At 38.1% G+C, this 24,778-nt stretch overlaps 1 protein-coding gene across 5 annotated transcripts in view; it reads right to left on the bottom strand.

Moving 5' to 3' along the window:
• The window catches only part of DCLK2 (doublecortin like kinase 2), a 79,990-nt gene that overhangs the window by 30,329 nt on the left and 24,883 nt on the right, over positions 1 to 24,778 (bottom strand). For 3 of the 5 annotated variants that reach the window (XR_015286930.1, XM_023926434.2, XM_086889598.1), the window contains exons 3-5: positions 5,790 to 5,892; positions 3,349 to 3,447; positions 2,015 to 2,062 (exon numbers count right to left, since the gene is read on the bottom strand). Coding sequence is in view for 3 of the 5 variants with exons in the window: in XM_023926434.2 (XP_023782202.2) it covers positions 2,015 to 2,062; positions 3,349 to 3,447; positions 5,790 to 5,892 (250 nt within the window). In the remaining 2 variants the exon portion in view is untranslated. The remainder of the gene's footprint in view (positions 1 to 2,014; positions 2,063 to 3,348; positions 3,448 to 5,789; positions 5,893 to 24,778) is intronic. The other 2 variants (XR_015286931.1, XM_086889597.1) reach the window with 1 other exon arrangement.

The raw sequence follows: 24,778 nt of genomic DNA, 5'->3' as shown, positions 1-24,778 counted from the left end.
CAGAATTGGCAAGTGTGACAATGGCAAGGGCTAGTGACTGCTATCTTACTGTTTTCTGCTTCTTGCATGACCAAAAATGAGATACTTCAGTAGAAGAGTTTGCTTCCAAATGGCAAACTATTACTACAGGAGGAAATTTTTTTTTTTTTTTTTTTTTTTTGTCAAAGATTGTTTTATACAGCTCACAGAAAAGTCACTACTTCCTGGACATGACCACTGTAAGGCACCCTTATCTAAGTCACTACCATCCTCTTTAAGCATTGACAGAACCACTGAATTGTTCCAGTGAAACTGCCTGGTTAACATAATGTTGTTCTTCTCTCCCAAAAGTGTCTAAGGAAGAAGAGCCCAGCCTATACTGACAGTACTGTAGCTCTTTGCTAAATCTCCACTATTCTTGGTGTGGAAGGGTGGTGTTCTAAGCCAGGGGTGTGACTAGATGACACCCAGAAGTCCCCTCCAAATTTTGTCCATCATTAAAGAAGACACAGTTCATTCTGCTGAGGATCCTACTGGAAAGGGCTGTCTGCAGATTCCTCTTTGCCTTGGGAGATGCACTGCGTGTCAGCTGCTCAGCAATGGCAGTATGAGTGAAAGCTGGAACTGGCCCTGTCCAGATGTAAAGATTCTGAATCTATAGCGAGTCAGCCAGCTGCTTGTGCTGGTTCTGACTGGGCTGCAATTAATTCTCTTCACTGCAGCTAGCACAGGGATGTGTTTTGGATTTGTGCTGGCAAGTGCTGCAGGGATGTTTCTGTTGCTGATGAGCGGAGCCTGCACAGCATCGAGGCCTTTTCTGCTCCTCGTGAGCTGGGAGGGGACACAGGTGGAACAGCTGACCCCAGCTGATCCAAAAAATACTGCAAACCATACAGCATCATGCTCAGCAGTAAAATGAGGGAATGTTGGCAGAGGCAATGCTGCTCAGGGACGAGATGGCATCAGTCAGCTGCTCATTCACATCACTTGCCTGTCCTGGGTTTTATTTCTCTCTCTTTATTGCCATTGCAGCATCGTTGTTGCTATAACTCTTTTTGCTTCAGTTTCTAAACCACTGATACCTCAACCCATTAATTTTCTCACCTTTACCCTCCCAGTTCACTTCTTTCATCCTGCTGCAGCAGTAAAGTCAGGAAGTGCCTGTGTGGTGCTTAGTTGCTGGCTGAGGTTGAACCATGACACTGCTATTTTAGACAGCAGCTTTTTTTTTTTTTCTCTCTCACTCAATAACTCAGTAATCTGTATTGGCATAAATCTGTCTGCTGATGCGCTGGCTATTCCCTGTGTATGCCAAACTTACTTTTTTAATCTATTTTCTCTAAACACAAGTTCTTTTGAGGTTTCTTTCCACATGCATACCAGTCTGAATATCCAGAGAAAAAGCCCAGAACTTCTCTGTCATTCTGAAATAGTACATGTTAGGGTACGTGTTTGGCACACTGGAATGTTTAAAACTTAAAAATCTATGAATAACTTCTAAATTGTTAACTTCTAGTGTGATCCAAAGACTCAGTTGATGTACTCATCTGTTTGTATGTTACTTGTTTCACAAATGCTTTGACTTTGAAATGAAAGTTCAGTGAGTCCACAGGTTATTTTAGAATTTAGGCTGAAATAATACAACAAAACAAAGAAAAAGAAGAAATTGCACATAAAATTGAAACATATGAGATGGTTTAGCATTGCTTTTTTTCAGTAATTCTCACACTTGTCTTTTTGCTGACTGAAATTTTCTATTATTATATGTATTGCTCCTCAGAATGCTCCTCTACTTGTAGTCAAATTACACCTTTAAAAACTTAATTTTGACACCATTAACAGATGTCCAACAACTGAAAAGCATTATTTCACTGAAATTATCTACCTCAACAAAAAAAAAACTCAACACCCATTATGTCTTTGCTTCATTCAATGCAAAATGTGTTTCAAGATTGAAAATACAAACACAGCACCAAAAATACAGGTAAATGGAGAGGGAGGAGACACACTAGTGATATACAGCCATATGGCTCACCTGGGGATTTTGCTGAAGAATGAGCACTGGAGTGGCCACTCCTCTTTACTGTACTCATATATTTGACACAAAGGAAAAAGACATTAAGGAAAGAAGTTATTAAACAGCTCTGAACATGCACGGAAGGAAGAAGGGTAAATAAAAGATAAGTAAAGACTTCATGTTAAAAAAAAAAAAATAAAAAAAGGCAAGTAAATAGAAGGATAAATACCAGACACTTTGCATACATTTTTCAAATTAGCCAAACCTAAGAGGGTCTAAGCAGAAATAAGTATGGAAATGACAACACTGACATATAAATACTTAGCATAAAATTCACTGCTGATAGATATTCTACATGATCTCATTGGAGGTAACAGAATTGCATGAAATGTAGATCAGCTGCAAAACTTGCTCTTCATGATACATTTTTCTGCAATCCTTCTTCAAAGCTTTCCAGTTAAACATTCAACCTTTATAAACAGATTAATGATACTGCACTTTGAAAGAATCCAAAGATAAAACTACTTTAACCAACATCAGGTAGGCAAAACAAATGTGGAGATGAGAATATGGAATATGTCACAGTTTGGAATATACACAGAAGCTTACATTTATAGTTACATTAGAAAAAGAGCATTCTATGTTTACATATTCAATAGTTTGATTTCAGGGGAAAAAGAAGTATTTAGAAATTAAATTAGGAGGTTAAAAAATTTTGACAAAACCAGGTTCCTACTTTTATGTACATAAAAGACACCGTGGTTTAAACATATGGTGTTCAGCCAAACTGGTGGCAAAGTCATAGTGTGAACATCTTTCTTTGAAATTATGAGAAGCACAAGAAGAAAAATTCTCTGTTAATGGGCAATCACAGTACAGCACATCTCTTAAAATTACTTGAACCATCAAAGGCCTGTGTTTCTGACAATATTTGGCTTATATAGGAGAAACTTTTCTAATTCAAAATTTAAGGATATACTCAAGTTCAATGAACATGAATCTAACCACATATATAACCCTGCAGTTGATATTTTCAGGAAAATCAAGTGCCATGCTGAAAACATATCCCAAGTGCACAATTAGCACAAATTACTCCAATGTTCATAAACTGAAACCATTTGTGCCTGTAATTAAAAAGTAGAAACCATGCTTCTTCCTAGGATTTAAAAAAAGAAAAATTGCAAATTTATTTTAGATCAATATTAAATCTCTGAGATAAAGTGAAAAAAGGGGGTTTTTTTCCCCTCTGGGAACACTTGTATTACAGACAGAGCCAACAGGTTCTTTCACCCCATTAAAAAAAACTAATTTTCATGTTTTTGTTGTGTTCAGCTCTTTCCTAGCAGTAGTACCTGAGGCAGGGGATTTGCTCCGACGTGAAGGTCCTGGACTTTTGGATGCAGCGTGTCTCACGGCCGAGGAGCGGGAGTAAGACTTCATAACACGACATTCTACAAAGCAAGCAAAGCCTCTGTCACAGGTTCTGACAGCAGGTTGGTGCACAGGCTCCCTCCACACACCATCGTGGCTCTGTATCCAGAAAATGAGCAGCACTTTGCAAACATCTTTGCCCAGCTGAGTCAAACAGATCTGTAAGAGCATCTCACAACTCTAACCTACTCAACATAAAAACCTGTTTGAGCTACTCAGTACTGTATGTGACATTCTGCAGGCAATATTTCTTCATGTTTTGAGGCTTGTTATTACTATAATTATTATTTTGAAGCTTATGATTATTACCACAGTTTAAGTTTGTACAAATGCTGATGCCAAGGCTCTTGCTGTAATGGCACTTCCATACAGGGCACATGCACAGCCAGCATTATTTCACTTCTTTTTCAAGAAACTGATGCTGTGACCAATTTTTGAACAGGTGAAAAATGCCTATTGTTTCCAGAAGGCCAAAACAATAGATTACTGTCACTTACCGCCAGCTACATATCACTAAATAGCAGCATCAATGGCAATGGAATCAATGAGCACACATGCATTGACATTTTGGAAACATTTTAATTCCTGTGGTTAGCATCTTTAGCAAATCACTCCAAAGGGGATCATAAATTTCTCTCCTTATTTTGTCCCCGATGCCAATATCACCCTTAGGATGCTATATCATGATAAAAAAAGTAAATTGAGCTGCATGCCCTGCCAGTCATGTACATAACCTGCTTTTATCCAGTAAGACCCCCAGAGCTATTAGAGGGAGCAGAGACCACCAAAGCTGAAGAGATAAAGGAAAGAGATGAAGGCAAGAAAATGAGCCTGTGCCTTGTGAAATGGGGAAAGCAGATTTACAGCCTTAAAACCTGCTAGAGAAATTAGGATCATGCCCACACTGGGATTTGCATTGTGAGTCAACACAACCATGCTCTTCCATTCCTTCATGAGAATAAAGTGATTTTTTTAGCTGTTAACTATGTTAAAAAACACCCTTTTGGTCACCCCCACACTAACTGACTCAACATAATGGAGCAGTTCTGGAAAAGCAGCACCCTAGCAGGAACAGCAGAATGGGAGGCAGCTGAATCCTCTATCCATCCAAATGTACAGGCCAGTGGGTAAATACACATCTGTACTTCCTGCTGCAACTGAGCATTTTGTAATGAAAAAATGGTGTGTGTAAAAATTGCAGGAACAGCAGGTGCTGTTGCTTTTATTGAAAAAAAAATTAAAATTCTTCATTCACAGCACAAAGCTCCTCTGGGATAATCTAATTATTCTTGCCACGGAAAGTTTTATTTACCAGAGGTTAATTTTTTTTCTTCATAAAAGAAAAACAGGGTGTTTCTACAGTTAGAACAATACAGGCAGAAAAAACCCCATGTCTAGTAGGACCTGTAGTGATAGAACAAGAAGAATGATTTTAAACTAAAAAAAAAAATTGTCAATTCAGACTAAATATAAGGAATTCATTTTTATGTGCAAGTAGTGAAACACAAGAATAGGGTGCCCAGAGAGGTGGTAGATATCTCACCCCAGGAAATATTCAAGGTCAGGTTCAATGGAGCTACCTGAATTTATTTTTTCTTTTTAAGATGTCTCTATTCATTGCCAGGGGTTGGACTAGATGGTCCCTTTACAGGTCCTTTCCAACCAAACCCATTCTACAGTACCATGAAGATGCAGGAAAGAAACCTCAACATATTTATGATTTGATATTCCAAGACAATTCCAAAACCCTCTGGTAGAGGATTGCTTTTTCCTTGAACTTAGAGAGTTTTTCTTTACAGAAAAGCAACTTTCATAAACAAGTTGAATTCATGATCTACCCAAGGCAGACAGCAGGGGCACAAAGTCCCAGTTTGTCTAATCTCCTTCCTATAATCTCAAAATACACACAAGGCCAGCACTTGGTCTGTAGCAGACAAGACTGGAGTGTGGGAATTGTCTGGCAGGGTAATTCAAGACTGGAAACGAGCACGGCTACATATGAGATTTTTCCAAAATCTCATGAAGAAAGCAATATGGAAATTATCTTAGAGTGACAGATTCCAAAAGTGAACATCTTTCACAGATTTTAAATCCATTAGATCCATGACTGAATGTTTTACAATTAAATTCTGCTTTCCATTTAACTTCAGGGACAGTGTTTGCTTTGTAGGAATTTGGATCATGTTTGTTGGTGCATTTTAACAGGCTTACAGCATCCAGAAGATGGTTTGAAAAAACTCTTACCCATAGGAAAACATCCTCCCGTGTATATTTTCCTAAATCACACCGTTCTTGAGGGTGGAACAGGGGAAAGGGATAGAGCATTCCCTATTTCAGCTGGGTTCAGGATGTGCAGCCTTACCACTGTGATCCAACACGAAGTCATCCTGAGCATACCGGTACTTCTCCGGCCCACACGCGATGAAGACGTCGTCATCTCCAAAGAAGTCCTGCAAGCACGTTACCTGGACAGCAAAACACACACATGCAGTTTGCACACTTTCTAAACTAAACCTTTGAGTTAGGCAGCAACAATCAATAAGTTTGTCTGTATCTTCTCACAGTGATACCATGATGTCCATTTGTAGGGACACAATCACTCTGGTTCCTCAGTGCTTGAGCTCTCTAGCAGTGCAGGAAACATCCGGGCCAAGAATGTAAAATATGACTGCCCATTACCTCCAAAAACTCTTAACATTTAGCACCTGTACGTTTGCTTATAGTTACACAAGCATGCTGATGACTTTTGCCTATAACTACACACACATTACTTTGACAGGAACATCTGAAAACACTATTCAAATATCAAAGCTTTTTGTATTAAGAATACATTAATTGCTTGTGGGAAGATCTGTTGAGTTAAAGTGATTGCATCTGCAAATTGGTTTTTTTTTCTTATGTTCTGCGGCATTTAATTCCCATGTTTTAATGTCCTGCTAAAAAATCATGAAATAATTCCCCTTTTCATTAAAAGGTATTTCATATTTAGGAAAATAAAGAAATAGAGTCCCTTCCATGCTCTTTGCTGTTGTCTGTTTTTAATTATCCAAGTAATGATGCTACCTGGATAATGATGTTATCCAGCTAATGTATGTCAAGGAGGATCAGGATATCAGAAAGAAAAGATGGATTAGACATTCTTTAAAAGCACAAAACCAAAGACCTTGAAAAAATCTCCGTCCTCAAAAGTCAATAAAAATCTGCTTGTGGAAGAGCAAGTGTCTGCTTTAAAAACAGTTAAAATCAAAAAATCACAAGGAAATCCACTGAGGTCATTCTAATTCCCTTGTGAGGGAAACAAGTGTTTGCAGGCAGCAAGCTATTTTTCCTGATGTAAATGGATTAAAATTTTAACGTATAGTTGTTTCCCTTTTTTTTAACGTTGCATGCCCACATGAAATTTAGAAGTAAAACGTTAGAATCATTTGGTAAAGCCATGAAACCAAAGAAGAAGTAATATGAAGTAATATGAAAATCTGCTTTTAGAGAAACCAGCTTTTTTCCTTCCCAGATACCTGTCAAATACCTGGACCATTTGCATCTTTCACCCACTGGGATAATGGTAAACACTGGCAGAAGTACAGGAAGGGGTCTCTGGTGCCTGCAATAATCCAGAGCCACCCGGAGTGCCAGTGACCCCGAGCTCTCTGCAGGAACTCCGGCGCAGTGCAGTTGTCATGGCAGCTCCCCCAGGAGAGCTGGACCCTCGGTACAGCCTGCTCACTGCATCCAGCATTTGTGTTACATTTTATGGATTTGTGTTATAACACTGTGTTGTGCAGCCAAAGGGCCACAGCCAGCACCAAAATCCTTTTATTGTCACCTTACTGACGCAGTAACAGTTCGCTCGCATTGATGAGGGACATTTTCTGCTCTAAAACTGCTGCTTTTAGTTAGCCAAACAGGCACCAAAAATTGGATTCAAAAGGCTGCACAAATTTAAGAGAAGTTTTGCTAACTTGGGATTTCTTCCTCTCTGCTCAATAACAAAGAGGACTCATCATCATTTCCACAGATTTCTGGAATCCAGCAACCAAGCCAACGGGCAAAGCTGTGAGAAAGCTTCCAGAACACATCACACCCATGCAGAACTCAGCAGCACTGGCAGGACATGGGCAGAGATGCTCTCAGACGTGCACGCTCACACTCGAAGCCCCTAAACCTGGAAGCCATTTCCACGAGCTCTGCCTGCCCACCACTGCTCCTGATGCCCTTGCAGTGCTGTTTCCAGCAGGTTGGAGTTAAATGCTGTGGTTTAGCAGTGCCTAAAATTAATCCTTCTGTTCTGACTGAAATCCTCACCTTACCTCACCCCTTAACCCATCCAGTCTAACATTGGAAGTGAGAGTATGGGAGGAAGGAATGACAGATTTTATGTCTGGGAAATACACAGAGGTATAACTGCAAGCAGCAGCCTCCCTTTGTTGTCTGCAGAGCAATCCTACAAAGTGAGGCTCAGATCTGTGCACAAAAGATGACAGGAGCACCCTTAGAAATGCTCCAGAAAATCTGCTGAAAATGGCTACAAGAATGGGAACGAATAAAGAATTCTAGGAAACACATAATTCCCATGTATCCTTCCTCACATGTTCATGCACATAGAGCTTCCCCAGGTGAAAAATACACAGGAGCAGTCCTGAGTACCAGTGATGGGATAAGCTGCTGGAGGTGGAGACACAGCACCTTTATGCTGGAGTTCAGGCTGATGCCAGCCTCTGCCTGCTCACACACGGTGCGCCTGACCTGTGTGACTCCCACCTGTCAGTCACACACCAAGACTACTGAAAAAGGTATTCACCTCACTGTAAAAGGTGTTAAATATAATTAGAACTGAAAGCCAGATAAACACAGCTATAAGAAAGCTTTACTCAGATGCTCACCGTATTCCAGCAGGGGATAATCAGAGTCCCCCTTTTACCCACAAATAATCCAGACTGGCTACACATAAAATACACAAGAATGAAAAAAATACTGAACAAGTGTATGCCATGAAGAATAAAGACCTGAGAGAATTTACAAAATCACTCCACATTATGAGGTGAGGAAAGCATTTTTAAAACTAAATTCTGGAAATACATGTTTCTAAAAGTACGACTTAATAGTTATTTCTCTAGGCTTTTATTGTAATAAAGTCAAGGGAAAATCTCTCAAGGTGAAAACTGATGTTAATATGAAGTCTACATCTCCTACAGAATTAATGTATACACAGCAATTAATGATAAAAGCTTTTTGCTTAGTGCTCAAAAAATTATTATGTTGAAATTACGAACTTGTTTGCATGTGATTCTGAATACTGCAGATCTACCATGGTCTAACTTGCAAATCACATAATTCCACTCCAAAGAATATTTGAACTTAGGTCATAGGAGGGGGGGGGAGGTTATTATTTTAATCAGGATGCAATCAGTTTAGAAATTTATAAGCTAAAAATTTCAAAAACCTTCTTTTCAAAGTTTCATTAGCAGTGTAATCTGTGCATATGAATAGGATGTCAGGTATTCCAGAAAGTTAGGGACTAAAATTTAGTTTATGCAACAACGCTGCTTCTCTTTCCACTATCCATCCAAAGTCTCACCCACTCTTTGTTTTGTTACACTTGGTGCTAAAAGCACTTTCCTGTTGACTTTGCTTGTTTCAGTTAATGTGTTTAAAATGTGTTAAACCCTGTTTATTTCTAAATACAACACCCTTTCCCAGACAAACATTGCCTGTGACCTGGTAACTCCACTGCTATCCCTTTCCTTAAAACAAGATATGATTTATTGGTGCTCCTCTGACAACTCAAGGCTGCTCTCAGGTTGTCGTGCTGCACTCCTTTTCTTCAAAATATGTCTCTACACACAGCAGAGTGGAGAATGTGTGAGTAAGACTGGATTTGTACTCAGTCCCCTCCTCAGAATCCTTTCACTTACATTCCCTCCAAAAAGAAAAACTCCAGATTTCTGAGGCCATGTGCAAACCAGTCAGGGCATCCCTGATGGGCTTAAAAAAGACTGAGGGAATGAAATCTTGAGTCACTGGATGAAGTTTTAGACAAACACAAAGACCACTCTTAGATACATATGACAAAAACCACACTATGTTATAGGAGTGTCATGACTAGCTTGCAAGACAATTACTGGTCAAAGCACTGCAAAATCACACAGCAAAAAAAACCACAAAAAATGTGGTTTACATGCAGAAAAACCCCACAAATATGGGGTGTTGAGAAAGAAGGGAGAAAAACACATCTCTTAGAAAAATCAAATTCCTGAGCCACCGCTGTCTACTAGTGCAGTGCTTTAATGTCACATCATATTTACCTTCCAAAATAGGCTTATGTTTCTGACAAATATTTAAAACTGAAGATGTTTGCTCTTTCCAAAGAAATACTTCTTCAGTCAGACTGAGCTGCTGGATTAGAATATACAAATTGTCATCCCTATGGAAATCCTTTTCCCCTTACCACCACACATGCCTTAAAATGTGATTTACATCAATCCCTACTCCCACCTCATCTAACAAATAGAAGATACATTCCCCTCCAGAAAAAACATGAATAATGATCAATCATTTATAAATAGAATTTGTTGTGTATTTAGTGTTCTTTATGATGAAGATACAATGGACAATTAAAAATTCATAGATTGAAATAAACAGATAAATGTTACCCAGAAAATATTTTTCCTTCAATCTCCAGAATAAAAATCCTTCAAAAAAAAAAAAAAAAAGAAAAAGAAAAAGAGAGAGAGAGACTGGAGTCAAGGTTTTATAAACACTTGAAAAATTCCAGGAAATTCAAATTCCCTGAAATCTTTAGCACTAAACAGAGCTCTGTGATCACATCTCAACAATCCCCAGCCAGGAGCTTGCTGGGTAAACTCTATTTATTCCAGCTCTACAAATGTGCTTCATTCCAATCATAGAAGGAAGGGCCATAAAGACAAATAGTTTGGCTTAATTTAGTATGTCTGATTCCATTTAAGTAATCAGCTAGAGGACTGCACAGTTTAAGCCTGAAGAGCCACACCCTCTGTCTGGGGAAAGCTCTGGATGACAGATTTTCTGCAGCAGCTGAAAATGGATCTAAAACATCAAAACTGGAAAAGACCCAAGAAATTATTTGTATTTGTTTTAACAATGGAAGAAATATTTGTACATACTGACTTCAAGAAAACAGGATATGGTATACATATTTTAAAAAGGAAGTAGAGAATTTTGAGGCAAAAGGAGAAATAGGAAAACTGGCATGCACAGTAACAGCTGGATTTGTGAATGCATTTTCAGCTCAGCAGCTGAGACAGGCATATGAGGCTGAAATTCTTCAAGGACTACAGTGGGCTTTTTCCCTATGAATTGCTGAAAAAAAAAAAGTGAACCATTTTTTAAACATCAGCATGACAAATATAGATACAACCTCCCTGCTCCTGCTTTAAGTGTGAGGGATCTCCACATTTCTTGTGGAAAATGCTGTTCCTCTGACTGGGACAAATTATAACCATGCTGCCCTGGCAGTTCTGCCCTTTGCATCAACTTTTTTTCTGAGTAAGCAAAAGTCAAATATTTGTCTGTTTTACTAGTCAGGTCATATTTGCAATCACCATTTTTGTTTCCCCTTTTGAAATACTTTTAGCACTTCCTCTTCACTATCATTCAGCCTTATTAAAATTCTTGCAAGTGTCTCCTGAAGCTGCCAGCCTTACATTCCCAGGGTTTGTGCATGTCCTGTGGTCCAAAATGCAAGGAAAGCACTCCTGCAGAAGCAGGTCAGTTGTCTGTCTGCCATTTCAGCTCCATCATCAACAGGAGCATGCTTAACTTTCAAAAGCAAGTTTCCTCTGGGCAGCCTCAGGAACTCAGAAAGGAAGGTGAAAAGGGCATTCCCACCCTTCCCTACTGAGCACCGTGATTTTCACACAGGATATTTTCCCTTGGAAATTCCCCTTCCTTTCTGCTCTTCCTCAGAATAACTGGACCAAGGGAAAGGGGAGTGTGCCTGACCAATATTCTCAACTACTTACCAAGACACCAATGACTTTCATGACTAACCAAGAGGCACACCAGAAGTTCAGTACTAAATTATGGCAGCTACTTGCCTAGTTATCCTGAGTCATGTTTCCTGACACGTCTTCAGTGAGGGAATGGCCAGATGGGTAGCATTCTAGAATACACCCAGGAAGAAGAAATACTGAGGAAAGTCAAACCAATGAGACCATGATGTGCCCTTTTAAAAAATACTGTAATTGCCAGTATTCTTTTTTTTTTAATTAACAACCTACTCACTTCACAGAAATGACAAAATGTCAAAGGCAAGTATGCTAAGCAATTTGGAAGCAGGCAAAATAAAAAAACTGTTCAAGGGCCAGAAGCCTACAAGAACTGCAGCAAAACCTACTGCTACATGAGATCTGTAGTAAACCTGGAAAATCAGGTCAGACTGGTGTAATGAAGAAGCACTTGACACTTGCAAAAGCTTCTGTTCCTCACCAGCTTATGTGTGTCCTGTGTGACAGCTCTAGCACAGAATCTCTCTGGGAACTCCCAATGTGCACAAAATTACTCAACCCCAGGGGTAGGGTAGGCAAGCTGCTAACCTCTGACTTACTGCTTGTCAGAACCCAAGTGCTACAGAGACTGGGCAAATCTGCCCAAAACAGCTTTGGGGTAGGCTGGGGAGCCCTAAGTGTGAGGACGTAAAACTGTGAGCTTGGTAAGACTCTAGACACGCTCACCTTTCCTACTGGCTGCAGCTATGAGGACTATGAGAGGCATCACAGTAACTTCCCCAACAGTCAATTTCCATGAGGTCATTAGCAGACAAGAAGGGACAAAAATCCCTCCTTTGTTCTCTGGAAATAATTGGAATTAGGTCAAATGCCTCTTAATTTCTGAGGCTCAAATGCACAACTATTTTGTCTGCAAGGGAAGTGTGAAATATGGTAACTGATCAGATCATGCAGAAAGAATGCAGAAGTATCAACTCTGTTGAAAAATTTAAAATTCATTACTTGATCTTCTGTTACATGACTGCATCTTGACCAGCAAAATTACCTCAGATATTAAAGAGCATGTTGAAGGTCCTTTCTTACTATAGTTAATTTAGGTAATTAACTTGTTTGTTTGGTCTACTCTTACTTTAAAAGTCCCTTTTAAACCCATGCTGTTGGTTAATTTTAAACTTCACAGCAGTGCCATTGCAGTCAACGAAATTATTCACATTCATGAAGCTATGCCCAACCACAGCTTGGGAAAGGTCTGAGGGCCTCCTCAGCTCTGCTGGACACTGCAATAAACTATGAAATAAATAAGATTTCTAGGTCAGAACTTCCACATGACATTGTCCAATTTAACATTTCAGGTCTGGCATCTTGCATTCTTTTGTTTAATCCTTCAAGTTTAATAAATTCAGCAGCCAGTGACAGAAAAATGAAGTTTTCTGTTTCTAATAATTTGTAAATGTTAAATTTGCCTGCCTCAGATAAAGGGAGCTCGTTAACCTATTTAGGAAAACAGAAAAAAGAGGGAAAAAAATTGAAACAAAGACCATAATGAGAGCAATTCTTCTAGGCCAGCTACTTAAATGACTATTTAATCAGTGGTTGTGTCACATAATTACAGTCACCATTAGAAAATGAATTTCCACTGATACTCCATGACAAGGAGCAACAGTGAAAAAAGGAGAAGACAAGCCCTTCCATCCCACAGGGAATCGAAGGAGTAAGAAAGGAAGCAGAAATGTTAAATCTTTGCCTACTGCCTGGTAAACAGAGAAAGTCTGGCAGAAAGCCCAGGAAACGCCTTTTACAGTATGACAATGCAGAAATACTGAATAAACAGACTAGTCAGGTCACCAAAACTCACACAGCCCCACAGCTGTTGGAATGGATGACAGAATAGAGCACATCTCACATTTTTGTTTTTAATCTCAATTTCAAAAATATTTTTGCATTTATTTTTTTAACATCTCAAAAATTTAGTTCTGAAAATGAGCACACATGGAAATGGAAGATTGCATTTGGGTGTGATTCAAACACATCATCCTCACTGCAATGGAAATGACAGAAAGAAAAATAAGCTGTAGGAATATGCATAAGTTAAAATTGCTTCCTCAATGAATCTATTTCTTAAAGACTTCCAGTGGAGTAGGACTTTCTGGCAAGGTCAGTTCACCAATTTTTCCAAAGGGCAAAACTGATCTGTCTGCAAAATGTCATTTCAAACATTGCACTGATTATGTGCAGCTACTTAGACATCAGAAAATAAGAGAGAAAGAACTAAAATTCTGGAAATCTTGGATCACTTTGAATCACTCTGTACAACCTATCTGTCTCTATAACACAAAACATCCCTGAACAACCTTTCCCTCAGCCTTATCTACGACTTCAACAAGAGCTGGTAATTTCAGTATATTAAGCAGTGAAATTTAATGCCATGCTTCTCAATTTCATGAGTTACACAAAGAAACAACAGCCTTACTAAACATGCACTAAGTGGAAATTAGAAACAGAAAATTAGCAAGTGCAGCTTGTGATTGTGAACATAATCCGGTTTGAAGAGAAAAACAAACAAGAGTATTTCCAGATACAAGACAAGGGTATCTTTGCCCATAGATGCATTAATCACACCAGCTCACCAGTCAGCATAACAGATTCTCTCCTTAAGTGGCCTAACTGGAAAGCCTAATACAGGGCCAAAAATAGCACCTGACTTCACACAGCTCACCTTCCATCTCAGCACCAAGCAGCTAAGCTAAAAATAAAAGCTACTTGTATTATGAAAGAATATTAAAAGGAAAAGGGCATATATAAGGACACATATCTGGTTCATCCAATTCAATCAGATCTTACTGATTTAATGACACCCTGCTCCACAATACAAATGCAGTTAAAATTTAAGTGATACCATTTTTTTTTTTTCTCCCATAAAATCACCTATTCTGCACTATTATAGAAATCATGCCTTTGGCTAACCAACCTACTTGAAAAACACGGTATCCACATACTATGGAGAACTTAAAAACTCCAAAACCTATACGAGAAAATATTCTGTATACTTCAAGGTTTTTTTCTTGTTCTTTGGATCAGAAGAGTTTCTGTAGCATTAACCAATAACCTATTGCAATCCTAAGTTTCCAGTGTTTACGGGCAGACAATTCCCAGGGGACATTACAAAAGCTGCAGCTCTTTAAATGAGAACTATTTTTCCACAGACAAGTAAGAAGTTCAAACTCAGTTTGTGGCCAGTGCAGAAAGAATAAAAGAAAAGGTATAAATCTGGAAATGTCCTTTGATGACAGGTACAAATAATTTTTCAGGAATCTTAAACCTTTAAATGAGAGATTAATAGTTTTACACTGTAATGGGTTGTCCAGTGAGATTGTGGCTGTCCTGTCCCTGGAAAAAAATTAAGGTCAAGTTGGATGGGGCTTTGAGCAACCTGATCTAGGTTCCTGCTTATTGCAGAGGGGTTGGATTAGATGACCTTTAAAGGGCCATTGAATTGATAATTCTGTGATTCTGTGTTTTTCCTATGGCTTGAATTGTTCATGCAGGAGCTGCTAAATTCAGTTTCCTGCTAAAATTCTATTTAAAAAATCAAATTAAGTAATTCTAAGGCACAAAATATTAGCTGAAATGCATGACTCACAGAAATTTAATATTGTTAATGTAGAGATATAAAAATCTATTGTTCTCTGAGTTCCTGTGTCAAGGGTTTCAATCCTGCAGTCATTCAAAGCTGTTTTTCACAGCACTGCAATAGGAGGGGAAAACCCTTTAGGTACCCTATAAATTCAGGTTTCTCTCCCTCAGTTCTGTTCCTTCATAGATACTACTTCACATAACAAGTCTGGATAAATCCCACAGAGCTCCTCACAGATTAGAAGGATGCTTTGCACATGTATTTTAAGTTTTGGTCATTTAACATTTTTTTAGCCCTAAAGACACTTCATTTACTTAGTGTTCTATTTGTTTCAGCGTATCTAACTAAATTTACAGTTCTGTTTTTATAATATTAACTTGGAATGCTAACAACTTGCCATACAGCTAAACAGCTTTTAATGATACTAGATTCTGGAAGTATCCTCCTCACTTAACTGCAGACTGGAAGTGCAAGAAGAAAAATCAGCTTATGGATGTTCCCTCTATGCACCATTTCAAACAATGACATTTCACAGATGAAAGGACAGAAATTCTGTGTAAAAATACATCCATATAAAGCATGGAGGTATTTTGTGCTCAGCAAATTAACTTCCATGCTTACTCTGCTTTGCCTGTCACAAATTACTGAGGTCTGTTGTACTTGCAACTTGGATGCAAAACTGGAACAGCTATACTGGGCTAGGGGCATCAAGTAAGAAAAATGAGGATATAACTCATAGAAGGATGAGAAGCTCAAAACTGTGGAAAAAAATAATGTACTACAGGAAATAGGAAATACTTCTTATCTGGCTTTTAAAGTTCCAATTGAATCTCATTAGCTTCCAACTTCAACCAATATTACTTCCAAGTCCACTGCTACTGCTTCTGAATTGCTTTAATAAGCTGACAAACAGATGCTAAACACATTTGAAGACATAAAAACATGTTTGGTTTCATGTTCAGACAGCAAATGTATTACAATTACACTTCAGGTACTGACAAAAGAACAGATGTATCAATACAGTCAGGTCAGAAGAAAAGGTGTCTCCATGAATTTCTCCTTAAAACCCAGCAAAATGCCACACATGCTTCTTCTAAATATCTGGACATTTCAGTTCTTCCTATGAAATAACATCCAAAATTTCAGGAAGAACAGAAAACTTGATGCCCCCCACCCCAGAAACACAGAACTAAACCTCCTGCCCAATTCCCCAGATCATTTAAGAGCACAGAAAAGAGGTGCTAAACTCCATTTACCAGTCAGCTGACTTTTGTGGCATCTGCTGAGGTTTGGTTTATAATCACACCACAATACTTCCATTGCTATACTGCTATTAGCAGATTGGAACTCAGCTTTGGTGAGTTAGGCAGAGGATTTAGGTGTCTCAGTACTTTTTCTTTTCTGAGTTAAATGCTGACTCAGTGTGGGTTTTTCTTAAGTTGAAGAGTGAGTAGATCAGAAGGTAAAGATGCTTGGAGGGCATCAATTCAACTACAGGCTGCTAAATATTAAAGGCCTCTAAAGTAGTCTGGATGACTGTTTCTGCTGAGCCAGAACATGAGAAATTCTGCTGAACACCGGAAGCATCTGGGTAGCATCACCATGTTTTATGGACCTCTGTACCAATCACATCAGAGGTGCTCTTGAAATGAATTACAAAGTTCATCCCATTTTGAAATTATTAGATCAAAAATCATTAATTCTATTGGGAAATAAATTTTCAGAGACCAGGAACAAATCATCATAGATTGCTACTGAAGATCCATTTCAAAACAATTTTTTTCTTTTTTTTCCTTTTTTTTTTTAAATAAGAAACTTTAAAAATATATTCCAGGCTTCCTCCTTCTGTAAGACACTGAACTATGAAGCATAGATTGGAGCAAACACAATCATAAAATCGTAACACCAGTAACAGTGAAACTCAAGCACTGAAGGCTCTGCTCAGAAAGTAATGCTGGCACCCTTAAAGAATTTTTCACTTTCTTCCACTTCTATCTGGCAGTACTTGAATCCATACATTCTTCCAAACTCCCACCGCTCACTGAAGAGCAAATACTTCTTGTATTTACACAGAATTATACATTTATTCCTTGTAATATAAACCTCTTTTGACTCATAAAGCCAGTTTACATAATGAGAGGCCAAATGCAAAATGTGGATTTGTACAATATTGAGATTCTGGCTGACCAAACCTTTTCAGTGGTTTGGCACAAACCTATTTTTTTTCCAAAATTCTATTCAAGAGAACTACTGCTAAACTGACAGTCTCCCGAGTTTCAGCTTTTCCAATAATAAAGTCAGAGTTCACTAAATGTGCTTTTTATTTGAGGACTGCTTTTTCAATTAACCCTTTTTCCTCTATCTAAAAAGCACTTTGGAAGCATTAATACATTACTGAAAAGCATTTAAGTACAGTAAGAAATGTGAATTGGGGTACTTTTGTTGATTTCAGGGTTTCTTTCTTGTTAAATCAGCAGTTCATGAAGCATTTCATTGTACTTTGTCTGCAGGATGCTGAACAACCCATGTATTAGACCTCATTATTTTCACTGCATTGATTATACATTTTTCACAAAACCAGCAAATGCAGCAGTGAAATCTCTTCACATTCCAGGTTGTATCATGTACAAAGCAAGCTAGTCTAGAAATCGGTGATTTCTGGTTAAATAAACACAAACAACAAGCAAAACCTCATCTGCTTCAAGACAAAAACTAAGACCAGGCTATGAAGTAAAGCAAAAGTTATACAGGTGATTAATGAGAAAAAAAATTATATTGCCATATCAGCAAGAACAGTTATGACATAGTTTTGTGCCATGCTTCACCATTCTGTGGAGTTTTTTTCTGTTTAACTACTTCTCTTTGGCATCTTTACATATCTACCAAATCTGTTCTCAATTTTGATGAAAGAGGATTTTCAGAAACATTACTTAAACCACAAGTATAGATAAAAATGCAAACTGTGTTTCAGTTTACAACAAAACTGGGAACAGACAAGGGCTGTAATATTACACAGCCAGTGACAGATCATCTTCAATGCTCCTTGTGTTCCTGGTCCTAAGCTGGTCTGTGGCACTTAAGAACAGCAAATGCAGCCTCAGCAAGTGAACTGCATTGTTATTTTGCACAGAATTAGAAGCTACTGTGGCTGCAATGTCTCTCTGGTAGCTTTAATTCTGTTTCCATCACAGCTCTCAACAAGTGGAATTAATCAAGGTCCAGCTCAGTGTGGCCAAATCCAAGCTGCAGCACTGATGCTTTTGCTGCATACTGCACTTTAAAGAGAATGGTATAAAGATGTTCAATCTGGATCAAAATGCACCCATGGTTGATGGAAATACCTTAGGTTTCCATGCTGATGGAAATACCTTATGCAAGTGTATGTTTGGATTACGGGTTTTTTTCATTACCATCATCAGGATTAATTTGTAAAACACAAAAAAATCTTCCAGATTCCCTCCTCGTTTTCCTAAAAAGCTATGTCCTCACCAAGACTAAGCACACATAAGATCATGACATAAAGAGCCTAAAGGGGTATTTAAATAGCTTTAAGATTTATTCTGTAATAAGAATACTCCCTGCAGAAGGGAGGTCCGTAGCACAGCCCCTTCCACAGCCTGCACCTGGGTTTGCAGTGGCAGAGAAAGGCACACTGTGCACCAGAGTCTGCTTGCAGCACAAAAGAATAAAAGGAGTATGGGCAGCCTCTCGATATCTCAAGAGCACAGCTCCATGCAGCCAGCAGCAGCAGCCACTGTTCATGGCACATCAGCAGCAGGTACTGAATCTGCTCACAGCTGCACAGGCTTTGAAGCAAACACTGCACAGGTCGTCCTTGTCACACACTTCTGACCCCAAATACAACACAGCACCATGGCACCAAACAAAGCTCCTGTTCTCTGCAGTCAGATCAAGATTTCATTGATTTTAGCTGCATAAAGTACACAATGTCTGGAGAAGCATCGTAATTTAAGCACATATAGGGATTTGTCTCTTTTTTTTTTTCTTCCTGCTAACTTCCATTACACATATGGCTTAATGCAAAGTTACTTGCTTGATCCTGAAGAAGCTGATTAAAAAAAAAACCACAAACATTTTACTAGGATTTTGTAGGCACCTTGTGTCAGAAACACCTGAATTCTTGTCACTCTATTTCCCCTTAGACCACAAAAATCATATTCCCCAAGAGCAGAAAACGCTGCCTTAGGAGTGATTTCTGAAATTCTCTTCCAATCACCAGCCTTGAGATAATACGGACCATAAAAGGCTACAGCAGCTTGTTAGAGGTGTCAGAATATCATCTTTGAACCAGTTACATGAAAGGATTCCCTTCACACAGCCTGCTCTTACAAATGTTTCCAATCAGGGGAATTTCTGACCATACTGGAAGCCTGTTTTGAATGTAACCACTTCTACACTTGTTTACAGCAGTATTAGCCATCATCCATTTAGCCACTATTGCTAAAGCAGGGGGGTAATAGTTGTGGTGACTACTCCTTCCTTACCGAGGTTATTGGTGTCCTTATTTCTGCTCTCAAGGTCTAAGGCTTTTGCAGATATTCCCCAGTGCTTAAAGAGCTTCCTAAGCAGCTTCTGTGAACATATGTTGTTTTTACTAGCTCTGGGTAGAGTTTCACTGTGTGTGCCAAGCAGACCTCCTTGGGGCCCTGTCAGCGATCCGCTGATTCACTGCTCCAAATCAGAACCCAAGCCCAGCTACTTTTAGCAGATGCACTCTGTGAGAGAGTCTTGATTTTTGGTCTGTGTTCAGCACGTCCACCCATAGTTACTTGATTTTATTTTACTGTGACATTTTCTCCAGTGGTTTATTAAAAAGGACTGGCATTACAGAGCACTCTGCGCAGTGCATCAAGGTGTGCTGGCAGACACCTGCCTGACTTGCAAAGCCTTCCCCTAACAACCACCTGTCTTAGTAGCTGCCTTAAAAAAAAAAAAGAAAAAAAGAAAGAAATGCTTAGAAAATCGTTTCTGTCGCAATAAATCATCTATTTGATATTAACAGCAGTCTTTTTCAATCCAGTTGCAAGTGGAAACTCTGAGGCATAACAAGCAATGTGGCTCATTTATTCCCAAAATTCAGGCATAATGCTAAAAGGTTTTCTAGAAAGCACATCAATGGAATATTTTTCCTCCTTTCCCCAAGTCTCCCCAAAAAATATTTCTAGATACAGATCCCCCAAGAAGGGAATTTTAAATTATCAGCAATTACTTTTCTATTCCTAATTAGTTTTTGGAAACCATCTGTTTTCTGTGAACACCATGTTGAAACTGCTGCTTAGAATACCATATGGAAAAGTTAACTGCAGCTCCAGGAACCTGTGGTTCATCCTTCATCTAAGTATTCCATAGATGTTTCCCCAACAGGCTTTTCTTTTGTTGAAAGAAGGCTGTAACAGTATTTTTGGTTACAAAACTCTTTGTTTACTAGTCCAAAAAAACCACAAAAGCCTTTGAAATTTTCCCACAAATGTTTACATTCAATAGATGGCAGTCAGATAATGGTGCTTTAAAAAGAGGAAGGACTGTTAATAAACACAGAGGAACTCAAGCATCATGGAAGGACTGAAGGCAGCTTTCCACAGAGCTGCATTAAAGTCTAAAACTCATTTTTATAATTCCTTTATTGCATTTAAGACCTAGATCACACCAAACACAACAGCTAAGAGCTGTAAGGGGGCAATAGATAGTGCGGACTTGTGCTGAATTTTCTCAACTCAGTATTTATCAGTATGGATGTTCCTGAGAGCATCTGGAGAATGCTGTAAAAGATCGAGCATGAAGTGCCTGTAGTGCAAAAATCAAGTTCATTCAAAGTTCTCAGTCCTCCTGGGAAGATTATTTTCTCTGACTTGGTTGACTTATTTGTAATACTTAGGCTAACTCTAAAACCAGGAGGCTTAAAAATGAAAACCACTTCCAGAACAACAGAAGTGCAATCTCCCCCTACACACAATTACTCATCATATGCTTCATGTTTAATTAAGTGCTGTCAACTTAAATTTAAATTTACACACAGTCCCCAGGAATCTTCAAGTATTGCCCTGTGCCTCAGCAAGTTACTACTGTGATGAGTCTACACAGGGAAGCAAAAAGCAGTAAGACTCAACAAGAATGGAAAAGCAGCAAAATTTAAGAGTATAAGTAAACAAAACAGCCCTATTTCAAACGTGCAGGTTTCATCTCCCTCCAAGCTCATATTAAAGATGGCAGGAGCACAAGTTTAAAACATTTTTATAATGAGATGGTATTCTATGCTTTTTAACAAGTATAGAAGTTCAAAAAGTAAACCATATTGATTTTGATATGCCTCATAGGCTATATGCAAGTGTATCTACCCCTCAGTCTGTAACTGTGCCACCCTCCTGGTCATGCACTTTAGAAGTTACTGCCATCATCTGCCCACTCAGCTTTCCCAGTAAATAGTGACTTATATTGTCAAAACTGGCAAATCTTACTGATATTTTAAAAATAAAATATTTTCAAATTAAGATCGTTACTTCAGCCTACTTCAGTTAAGTAGCCTGAAATAAAACCCGTATTTTTTGTGTGTCATTGTAAACTCTTTTTATCCAAATGAGTGCAGAAATCCTCTATGGGGATTTATTCTCTGCCACCATGAAGTGGCAGATGCTGCATCAGCTTTTTCTGAAACTGTCTGGTGGCATTCTTTTAAAGAAACACTGCAAAGCTACATTTCATTTACTCCTGGATGGACCCTCCAATCTCCACCACTCCTGGGAAGTACAATTGCTCATCCCTTACTTACCAGCAAGCTTGGGACAAATTGACCCAAAGGAAAATAAAACTTTTTTTTAACCCACTGACTTCAATAAAACTGAATTCAATTTAAAAAGTATTCATTTGACGGAATTACTTTTCTGTGTAATGAGATTATAATTACCTAATGTGAGTGGTCTGAAACATCAATATTTCATCAACTAAAACCCAAGGAATATTTCTCACCAAGTTGCAGGATTACTTATTCTTCTAATACAATGTTTTAAATAACTTTTATTACAGCTACAGCCCAAAGTTCCCAGTAGCTTTCCAACAGATTTGCCATTAAAACATTTTATAATGACTCTGTACTTTGCTGCAATGACAAAAGAAACCTCCAACAATGTATTGATACCACTAGCTTACAAAATCCAGTTCTTACTACAATTCATTCCACGTTGGAGGAAAGATTACAAGAGAGGGAGCAGAAAATGCAAGTGGAAATTCTTAGTGAAAATTATTTATAAAAAGCTCACGCTATCTTTAGAGCTCATACTCTGAATAAAGTCACAACACACTTATACCACAGAGAACTTGGAGTTATGGGTACATATATTCAATTTTAGAATTTGTGAAATGTTACATTTACCTTTCAGTAGAAACTGTGCATTATCAGCAAAACAAAAAAGCACCTACACCAAATATACAAAAAAGTGGACACTCAATCCTTTTAAGTTGGAAAGATGGCAAAGAGAGTGAGTGTTGAAGCAGGTTAAGTTTATCACTCAACTGATATGCACATTTAACACCTTGCCCAGACATACATACATTTAATACCTTGCCTAGCACACATCTGCAATACAGATAGCAGCAGAAAAAGGGAGGAAGGGGGTATAAAAAAGCCTGTCATATTCAGACTGAAATCACTTGGTGGATCTCCGAGGCTATCTTAATACTATAATAATGAAATAATAATGCTGCAATAGTGGAATAAAAATGGTATATAATAGTGGAATGAATAATAGTGAAATATACTATAATAATAAAATACAATAAATATATTTATAAAAGAAAATATAAAATAATAGTGGAATAAAAATGCTTGCAAAGCAAGCAAGACAAATGCAAATCAAATCCCATCAGAGAGGTGATGAAGAAGGGTCACTGTAAATTAGAGGAAAGCAGATACCAAGTTTCTGCAAAAAAGGTGATGCACAGGAAGTAATTTGCAACCAGAAATTTTATTATCACTGTTTTGCAAATGAAGAGCTTGTCAAGTGCTACAAGTATATCCATCTACTAGTGAAAACATGCAGTTATTTTTTGAAAATTAATTTCTCAGAACCCTCTGACCTGAGAATTTAATTTTAAAACTAGTTGTAAATGTTCATAAGTTCACAAATCTGAAGTATAACCTAATACATCAAGCTCTAAGAACTGTCAGCCAGATTTAACCAAAGAATCCAGCCTAGCATAATATTAGAAGTGAACAATGTTTGAAATATACCTTTTATTTTAAAAGATTTCTGTTGTTTTGAGGATACAAATTCTGAAAACAATTTTATTTACGTGTTTAACAAGATTCAAACCCTCAAGCATGTACATAGGTATGTGTATATATATGTATATATAGTAAAGAATGCTACTTTTCTCACTGAAATCTGGTGATACACTACTAGAATAAGAGTTCTTTTGCTAATATTCCATCTCACAGGAAGTTTGCACTTTTCTTTTATGGCAAACGATAATTTTAAAAAGCAACTCTTTAGAATAAGAAAGTTATAACTTGTTCCCTGTCATCTGGGGCCAGTTTGCACAAACATTCTACATAAAATTAGAAAGTTATACAAACTACCTAACCCCTAGCTAAAAATAAAATTTTTTGAGTGTGATAGTCAGACTGAAAATGAGTCATGGTATGAAGGAAGATGAATCATCTATAACATTTTGAGACTAATTTATAAAGCACTGAGAAATACATGAGTTCAAAAAGAGTCTCTAACTTCAGACTCGTCCCCAACGAAGTCAAATTACAAAAGAGGTATTAATATTCACTCTTCATGTCACATCTGTAAAGGTTTTTTTAGTTCACTCTTCATGCAGTTTTGAACTTCATTTAATCCTTTTTTTGTCATACAAATGAGAAACTGTTGTAATTCTCTCACTATACTAACATGGATTCACAGTGGGGTCTCCATGTGAAATCCCAGCTTTTCCCTCAGTCCTTCTCCAACATTTACAGCAGCAAAGAATTTTTGTTCAGAGCAATAATTTTCACAATACATTGCCAGGAATCTTTATAAATTTTCATTGGCTTTGAAGAGAAGGAAGAAACACAGGCACTACAATTTTTGAATAATTTTGGAAAAAGGAAAAGATTCCATGTAAAATACAGCTCCATTTGCAACTATCAGCCAAACAAACCAGAAGATGGGAGTATTTTGCCTCTGACACACATGTGATTCCAAGAGAATTTCACCAATGAACTCAGCCACAGATGAAGAAGAACCAAACCAAAAACCACATGAAAAGATTTGGAAGTAGTTTCAGGTACAGACTGCAGACATGAGAAGGGTGAAACACTGGGGATTCGTATTCCGAAGAAATGTGCAGAGACCTATTCTGACAGCTTTTCCATTGTCCAGAAGAACATACCTCGGTGTGCATGGAGCATTTGTATCCAAGCACTGGAGAACAGCAGGTATACGTCTCATTTTCCTTTGTTTACCATTTGACTTTTTATAACTTACCTTGTGTAACCAGAAGAGTATGTACAAACTGTTTTCTACATGACAGCAGCACTCCCCGTGCACAGTACCAGGAACTATTCCATTTCCTCTCCTCAGGGAGGCTCTTGGTAAAGAAATAATGCCCTCCCACTGCCAGCCACTAAGTGAAGACCCTGCTGACAGGGCTAATGCAATGAAAGCTGCTTTTATTGCTTAGTTAAAAATCCTTATTCAAGCAACATGGATAAACTGAAGTTTTCAATTT

Source organism: Cyanistes caeruleus, chromosome 5, assembly GCF_971803275.1.
Source record: "Cyanistes caeruleus chromosome 5, bCyaCae1.hap1.1, whole genome shotgun sequence".
Classification (NCBI taxonomy): Eukaryota; Metazoa; Chordata; class Aves; order Passeriformes; family Paridae; genus Cyanistes; species Cyanistes caeruleus.
This window is presented reverse-complemented; position numbering and strand designations above follow the sequence as displayed.